Raw genomic sequence first — 8,960 nt, forward strand, 5'->3', positions numbered from 1 at the left:
CTGAAAACAAAAAAACAGGTCCAATCAGGATAGGCATTCCCTGTTTCCCACCCTACACATACGCACCAAGAGCAAAACAAAGGGACACTTGGACTCATCCACAGTGTTCAACTTTGGCTGAACTTCCCCGAACGGGAGCACGCAGCAGTCAATGATCATCATCAAATAATTGAAGAGTCATCTTTCTCTCTCTTCCTCTAAAAAAAGAAAGGATCGAACAAATGATCCTTATCACTTCCAACAGTCTCATTAACAGGACAGTGAAGCACTGAGTTCTTGCTAACTCGAAAGTCCATCCCACGAACTGTGCATTTCATAAAATTCAACAAAAAAAAAAAAAGGATGCTTGCAAACAGCAAAAGTTACGCTGGTTTCTGCTTCCAACATACATGATGCATGTGTTCAATTAATAAAGGGAACAGAAAACTCTTCCTATCGTTTCTAAAAGCCGTGTTCTTGTTTGAATTTTCATCGACGTCCCCTTTTGCAATTACAATAATAAAAGCTTGACATCACCTTATGTGGTGCCTTGCTAGAGTTAATTTCCAGTAGGTTGTTAGTGTTTGTGACCAGGGTCCCCGGACGGTGATGTAACGATGCGATATACATTATTGCCAGACACAAGAATCCAAAGCATAATTTGGAAGGTACATGAACCACAAACGTCAGATCAAAAGCTTGAAGGCCCTTGATGATTATTACGAACAAGAAGCACATTGCAGGGTTAATGACTAGTCTGCTATTGAAACCATATAACAAGAGAAAATTGAACATACAACTGCTGCCATGAAGCGCACGGCCATGGCTGCTTGCAAAGTTCTGCTCACAAATATTGCGGAGCTTTTATTTGTGCAACACCTTACGATCTAGTGTGAAAGGGTGTATAGTGCTGGAGTGATTCGATTACCCCTTCAATGGAACCACAAGCTGCAGCTAGCGAGACAACAAAGCAGAGGAAGCTTATGCTCTGCAAGAGCATCCACTTGGGTGTGAACCTTGCAATCTTCTTCTGCGAAATGTACATCGTGATAGGGAAATATACTGTAAGAGGCCAGAATCCAACAGCTCCAAGGAATGCAAGCACATCATTGAAGAAGGGCATCAGGATTGCTAGAAGGGTGCTTATCACGACAAAACTTGTTCTCCAAATCAGTCGAAACATATTGACGCTGCATCCAAATCGTCCATTAATTGTCACAGGATGCTCGTAAGCCAACATTTTGTTGTTCGGGCACCTTTTGGCAATCCATTTTTCAACTGCCGCGTATATCGGCTGGCTGAATACCTAATAGGATTGAAAACTAAGAAAATTAGGACGTTTGTTGTTTGCCACGAAATTATATGTATTTCAGATTGGAAAGAAGCTTTCAGGATCGATCGCTGGGGCTTATCCAATATGATATTACCTGATATGCACCAACTAAATGCACTACGATGCAAACATTGGCGAGGTCAATAAGCCAGAAGGGATCGTAAAATCCAAACCCCGTGAGCATGTTCCCCGGAGCACGGTTTCCAAATGCAGAATATCCAAGGCAGCCGCACAGTACGTAGAAAATTGTTGTTGTGGAGACGCCAATGAAACTCGCCTTTTTCATCACTTTGTTCTCCGCCGGGGGGCTTCTCAGGGTATCCTAAAAGATCATGGGAGATTGATAACTGGAGAAAAGCTATCTGAATCATAAATAGAAGTACGCGAAGACATTTAAGAAAAAAAGAAGATGACTTTGCAAAGGATTTTACCTGGATTTCTATAAGGATTATGGAATATGAGTAGGCAAATGCAATATCTCCAAGTGCCTGGAATACCTTCCAGACCTTCTGCGATGAACTGACATCTACCCCAACTTCTGTTCCTGTTATGGATGTCCTTCCAGTGCTACCTGTTGAAACAGCAGACTTGATTCAAGTTCTTTTATCAACTAATCGAAAATAAATAATTGATAGTAGAAGAACAGCATACCTGAGATTATACTGGCTGTTGAGAGACCAACAGCTATGAAGGAGTAAGCCAGAGACATGACTGCAGCAACTATGGATAGCCACCATAACTTATGAAAGTTGGGCAGCTGGGAGAGGAAAATTTGGACAATCCCAAATGCGACCATGTAGAGACTGTCTGAGACACTGCAATCAGCCTGGTGCCCCTTCTTGTGAAAACAGTTGGACTTCTGCACCGCCCTGAATTACCGATCATCGATGAATCAAAAAACACGGGCATTAGAAGTGCAATAATGCTTATGCTCCTGGGGAATACTGGATCAACAGTGTATATTAGGCTAATCACTTGTGACTTGGCCTCACAAATGACTTTATCTCTAGCATGGAGAGTTTGGCCTTCCATAGAATTTTTTTCATCTTGCAAAGATGTAAAACCTTGTAGGAAGCATGCTCCTTCACCTCCAAGAGGAATAAATGAGTGCAGACACAGCAGAGAAATTTTAATAAAGAACTGGCTTGGAAGGTTTTCGAACACACGACTTCCTAACAACCTTAGCCCTCATACTATTTCAGTCGATCACAAGGAACCAAAATCCTCAATTAATAGCCGGAGAGCCATTCAAACAGATGGCTTCGTTTGGAATGCGGGAAGGTTACTGAATGCTGTGACCGTGCATGGTAGAGAAGATGGCAAACGAACTTACGCGGCACTTATGGATGCGGTGATAATGTAGCCAATGGCAACTCCAAATAGGTTGACGTACTGACAGAGTCCGCAGAGCCAAAGCTGTGCTCCACCTGCAAGCAAAGTTATCATCAGTCTCTTTACACTTGTTTCAGGGGAGCTGCGTTGCAACAACAAGAATATTGAGCTTGGAGAAGCAAAGCACCCAAGTTGGATTTCACCGCCTCTATGTAGGTGTAGTTTCTCTTCCCAGAGACGGGATTGGAAGTCCTGTAGCAATCTGCCAGGAGGCTGGAGGTGTAGAAGGTGATGAAGGAGAAGATCAGTAAAGTTGCAGGACCAGCAATCCACCCAAGCTGAGCCGTGGCCCATGCCAACGATAGGACACCTGAGCCTATGACTGCCGTGATGATATGCGCACTTGCCGTCCATACCGTTCCTGCAAATTACGTCGGCAGGGCCATCATCATCACATCACAAATATGTATCTTATATAACCGAACACAGAGCATCTTCTACAGGACACTGCATTTGGATGAAGTATGAGCTCTCATTTGGATATGGCCGTAAGGGAACTAAAAAAATGTCTCGATTTAAACAAGCTAGCCTAGCTCGGGTAAAGGCATATGGATTCAATAAAAAGAGTGCATTTACGGGCCGAAAGATAACTGAGCAGCGAACAGGATTGATACATGCACCGTGTAAGAAAATCACACATCATCTCTATTATTTTTTTTTTCTTGTGCGCGATTTACTGATTTGCTGTCCTACCATGTGTTCATGTGGCTCCCGCTGACCTACGGATGGTATATGAGGAACAGTGAATGGATGATTTAATTTAAAGGATGCAACCAAAATAGAAGATGGACGAGGTCCAAACTCAATAAATGGTTAGCCGGGTGGCTTTGCCTCCCTCTTCACCAGAAAAGAACAAACTCAATAAATGTCTGGTGATCGAGCATGGCAATAGCAAGCCAGCCTCGTCATCAACCTGATAACCCGCCCTTCAATTGCGGATCCACCGGAGTGGACGGTGGATAGTCACTGGATAAAACGGGACACAAAGAAAGAAGCTAGAAGCCAGGATCCTGCTGAAAGACAACAAAATTAAGGTGGAGCGTCAGTGTTTGGTTTTCTCCTGCTGCAAGTTGGGCTTTTTACCACGGTAGCAGGAGAAGAAGCTGTGGGTGGGTGGGTCAAACAAGGATTTTTAGCCGGAATCATCTCGCTGAGGAGGTAGGAGAGGCGAAGATGCCGCCTCACCTCGGCCACCATCGGAGCTTATCGTTATCCAATAGGCGACGGAAACGGCGTCTCGTGCGGTCGTCGGCGCCAACGCAGCGACGTTAGATTTGCCGGACTGTGCTCGGAAAAAATGGATAGATAAAATAATGGATTTAAACGAGTCACGGATCTTCCCCGCTAATAAAATAATAATAGACGATATAATAAAAAACGGTTGTTGGTAGCTGCGAATCCGAAGGAAGAGAAAGATAATAGCATGTAGAACTTGGCAATCTGAAACAGGAAAAAAAAATCAGAGCGATGGAGGGGAGAGAAAGAAGAAAAATCCTCAAACAAAAAGATGAAAAATTCTGTCTTTGGTTGCGTGATTGATGGCACGTTGATGACTAGGTGCCGGCGCTCCAAAAGCAGGGGAAAACAGAGGAGGAAGAGAATGAATTGGGATGGGCTCGCCAACATTACCGGTTCTCTTTGGCCTGCCATCATCGTCGAGGTCCTCCTCTCCGAGTCCTCCGACGTCTTGTGCTGACCTCCGTTTCCCTCCCATCTCTAACTCCTTTATCATCTCTCCTTCTCCCATCCTCTCTCCCTCTCTCTCTCAATCTCTGTGTGTTGCTCTGAGCAAAGGCGGCCAGACTTGATGCGTATATATAAATGCACACGCCTAAGAAGCGCCACGGCGCAAAAATAATAGGCATCCATCACTGTTTTAATGTTGGGCATGAGAACATAATAAAAGAATTAAGCTAAGGGGGTTTCCAAAATGCAAATCTATTTTAGATGCACTTTCCATGTTCTCAAATAAACAAATTTGGAAAGATTAGGTTCCAAAAATTTGGTTGATATTTCCATCTTCAAGTATTTTTTTAATATTTATTGTAACTTATATTAATTGGAGGAATATTTTGCTAAATAAATATTTACTTCTTCCTAATTTTACTTAATTAAAATTAAAAATTTCCTATTTCACACTGTATGTATATGAATTATTCTTATTTTTAGGCTCATGTTTCCATTTTTTCCCCTCCCCTCTTTGCTGAAAATTAAAGTAAGATATCATTTTTATTGAAATATGTTGTTCGATTTGTATAGTGTTTTATCTTTAAATTTATAAAGTATTATCAAAATTAATCCATCCTTTGACTTATTTATTCATCATCTTATGTTTGATTTTTCTCTTCTTCCTTGAGTTCTTTCTTTGATTTCATCTTTGTTTATAGCTATTACATTATTCTGTTATTTGATTTAGTGCATGGTTATTTTCTTACTATTGTTTTGCCTTGTCAAGGTTTATTTTGTGAATTAAGAGTTGTAATATATGCTTTAACCATTTTTTAATAATATTATTTTATTAATTATCATTATTAATGCTATATGATAAATTTATATGATATAAAATAAATGATATATTATATTATTAATTATCATATATATGTCATAATATCAGAATATTGAAATAAATAAGTGCTATCGTAGTATTTTACTAATGGATTATATTAAATATATTGTACTTTCATATTTCAAAATATTCACTGTTATACAAAAGTATATAATATAATATAGAAATTTAACTAAAGCATATCAGAAAATGAAATTATTTTAGATGCATTGTATATGGACTAAGAATTACATTGTTATCATCTTACCTTGAAATGGAGACATGCTTCTTCATATTAATAATTTATTTTGAGTTTGAGAACATCGTATCATCTTCTTTTGAAAAATAGTAAGAATAATGTACTTCTTGTCATTAATGATTCATTTTGAATAGGTAATCTAGTCTCTACATCGTTATTACACATTTATTACCATCATTAATCTGATGTTCACATGGCAAGAGAGAGCACTGCTGAAGCAAATCCTCCTTTATACACACACACACACACATATACACACATACACACATACATAGATACTAGATTCTTTTTTTCTTTTTTTTTTTTTGATGTGATGTACATACATACTAGATTCTCACACCAAATCATATGTACTTCAACATCCCTGGGTTGCCTATCAGAATACTGGTCGTTGATCTAGTTTACCAAGCCAACGACTCATGACATGTCACAAATACTTAATTAGTTCCTTGTTTTTTTATATTTTATTTTTTAATATAAAAGGTTCCTTGGGTAGTTCAATAGAACACGATGTGTTGGAGGCTTTCCACCACTTCTGTTTCATTTTTTTTAAAAAAGGAAGGAAACATATGGCTTGAACTAATTGTTCGATGACTCCAATGGACGTAATTATACAACGACTACATTATAGGTCCGATCCATCAAATAAAAAAATAACTAATTACTTTTCTCCCAGTTTAAGCCTTGGTGAATTTCTCGTGGTAGCCTCCTCAAACCGAGAGACGTTATTTCCAGATAGGTTTTTTGACTGGCTTTCAAGCTATTCATGAATATCTTAAGAACATAAGCTAAGACATTAACCATTTTTGTATTCCTTTTATTGTTTTCTAAGCTTCACGGTTTTCCATTCTTGCGGCCGCTAGAAATCGAGGCCAGAGACGCCGCCGGAGCTAACGTAAAACCCCAATTTTCTTTCCTTTTTCTTCTTGTTCTCCCCACAGCTTTAAACTACCCCCATCGGCAAAGAAATTCGTTGGCCGGATTTCACTTTCCCTATGTTTACCGGCCTTTCTTTCTTTTTGTCGGCCGCTAGCGTCGCCACCCCCACCTCTTAGCGCTTGAGCCCCGGCCAAATGACTTGATGTCCCTTCAGCACTTCCTAATAGAGCCATGGCTGGTGGTGATCGGCCAATGGCCAAAAAACGAAAAAACTCTACTATCCCTTATTTTTTGGGCTTCTTTTCCCATAATTTCTCGTCGGCCGGTCACCACCGCCAATCGCCACCACCTCAAGCTGCTGGCCATGGCTCTGACACGACATCTGATGACTCCAACCTCTCTTTCCTCTTTTCTCTCTTATTTCTCTCTCTTCTTCTCTCTCTTCTTTCCTCTTCTCTTTTTTTTCTCTCTGTGGACCTCCAGAGAAGCGTTCCATCTTCCTGTCCTTTGGATCCGAGTTGACCCCTGCAAAAAGGACCTGAATCATCCTGGAACCTGAGCAGCACGTAGGATCGATCATTCTGGCCTTATTGAGTGTCTCTGAAACCTACCGTTACTAAACTCCATCGAATAATCTTATCTTTGATCGAGTCTGTGTTTCATAATTCACTGATCAAATTGCTTAGACCTGACCCACTTGGAGCTATCGTATGCCCGACCAACCGTCTCCTTTTTTTTATTTTAATACTATTAAAGTTATCGAATAGAAATTAATTTTGCTTCTATGTCTTTAAATAGGCTTAGTAGAATCGTCTAGTGAATTTTGAGAGTTTAATACGAAAGAGGTAATTAACCCTGACACTTCTTTTTAATTTTCAAATGTTCATATATTTTTTTATATTTCCCTACTTATGATTTATATAAAAAATATAAAAAATAATATTAAATGTTGATGTTATCATACTTTTTAAAAAATAAAAAATCAAGCATACAATATTATGAAACTCATGATTTATCACAAAATAATAGTTCTATGAATATTTTAATAGTAATGACTTCTTTATAAACTATGAACTCAACATTTATAAAATCTGTATTTTGTTATGAAAAAGTTGTTTGTATAATTGTTTCATCGTTAATGATTTATATATGGACACTTAATTCTGTCGAGCTATTTAATATCTTTCAACTTATTTATTTATTTATGATATAAGAACATAAATATTTAAAAAATATTATTTAAGAAATATGACTATGAGCTCTCAGATAGCTATATACGAGCCTAGCCAACAGGTTATAGCACTTAGCATACGACCCTCACTGGCGGATTACAGTAGCTTGGCATATGACCCTCGCCAGTAGATTGTAGTAGCTTGGTATACGACTCTAGTAGTGGGTTATAGTAGTTGACGTGATATTGATTATGGCCCTGTCACGTGTACAAAGTGACCTTAGCATTTAATCTAAGAGAAGTATTATGAATTAAGATATGACAAAATGGCAAACTATTTATGAATTTATAAAGTTAGCTTGACTTATGATTTTGTTTATGCATGCACTAGAAAACATATTTATGTAATTTGCATGATTTATGCATATGTAAGGGCATGATTGATTTATGATTATTCTATTATTATGAAATATTCTATTTTCTACTAGTAGTTATCTTCTCTAAATGATTTATTGATGCATGTAAAAAATTATGCTTAATCCGACAAGATAGTGTAAAGTTTACTTATTAAGCAGCATAGCTTACATCTCTTTATTTTTCTTTTCTCTTTTCAAACGAAATGGATCACTAGAAATGAAGAATGATCCAAGCTTGGAATTCCTGCTAGTAAGCTTGGTGATTTTGTAATAGAATTTTTGGTATTAATTGACCATGAAATTTATAGTTGGTAACTTCTTGAATTTTGAGATTATGGGTTTTGGTATTTAAATTTGAATTTAGAAGCTGTGAGCTAGTATATATTTTATTATTTAATTGATGATGAAATTATTATATTTTGTTTGTGATGGATTTAGAAGCTGAATGTAACTGTTAGCTTCATATTATCTAGGTTGTAACTCTCGGTAGCAGCCATGTTATGTCCCGAATTTGGGGCATGACAACTAGACAATATGATTCCTATTTCAAAATAAGATAAATTTTTTTACCCATTAAGAAACAATAAAAGTTGTTAGAAGTAGGCTGAATGGAAAAAGGAAAGGGACTCGATTACAAATTTTAATTATTTAATTAGTATCAATGATGCTCTAATTATTCTTCCTCTCATTAGTAATCCCGAGCTATAGCTGAGCACCGAGCATCTTGTAGCTTTGAAAAGGAAAATGACAAAGTGGTATGTGTTAACAGCTCATTAAAACTCCACACATAAATGTAAATAAATTTTAAAAATAAAAATTAGCAAATGATCATGTACCAAAATAAATGCAAGTAATATAAGATCACATACCAACTGTCCAGCACTTTAATTGATGCTCAAATATTCCAGTATCCATAATACATCTTATATTGTCAAAATTATTGTTCAACTTAAAAGTGATGTATTATGTATTATCAAAATAATCGT

General features: G+C 37.7%; 1 protein-coding gene across 1 annotated transcript; it reads right to left on the reverse strand.

Moving 5' to 3' along the window:
* Positions 1-665: 665 nt before the first annotated feature.
* Positions 666-4,576, reverse strand: LOC103706770 (amino acid permease 8-like). Its single transcript, XM_008790990.4, has 7 exons — positions 4,334-4,576; positions 2,832-3,065; positions 2,646-2,739; positions 1,964-2,181; positions 1,744-1,883; positions 1,407-1,634; positions 666-1,285 (listed from the first exon to the last, which is right to left on the reverse strand). The coding sequence occupies exons 1-7, from the start codon at positions 4,449-4,451 to the stop codon at positions 860-862; spliced, it is 1,458 nt and encodes a 485-aa protein (XP_008789212.1). The 5' UTR covers positions 4,452-4,576; the 3' UTR covers positions 666-859.
* Positions 4,577-8,960: the final 4,384 nt, after the last annotated feature.

This window comes from Phoenix dactylifera, chromosome 8 (genome assembly GCF_009389715.1).
Source record: "Phoenix dactylifera cultivar Barhee BC4 chromosome 8, palm_55x_up_171113_PBpolish2nd_filt_p, whole genome shotgun sequence".
Taxonomy (NCBI): Eukaryota; Viridiplantae; Streptophyta; class Magnoliopsida; order Arecales; family Arecaceae; genus Phoenix; species Phoenix dactylifera.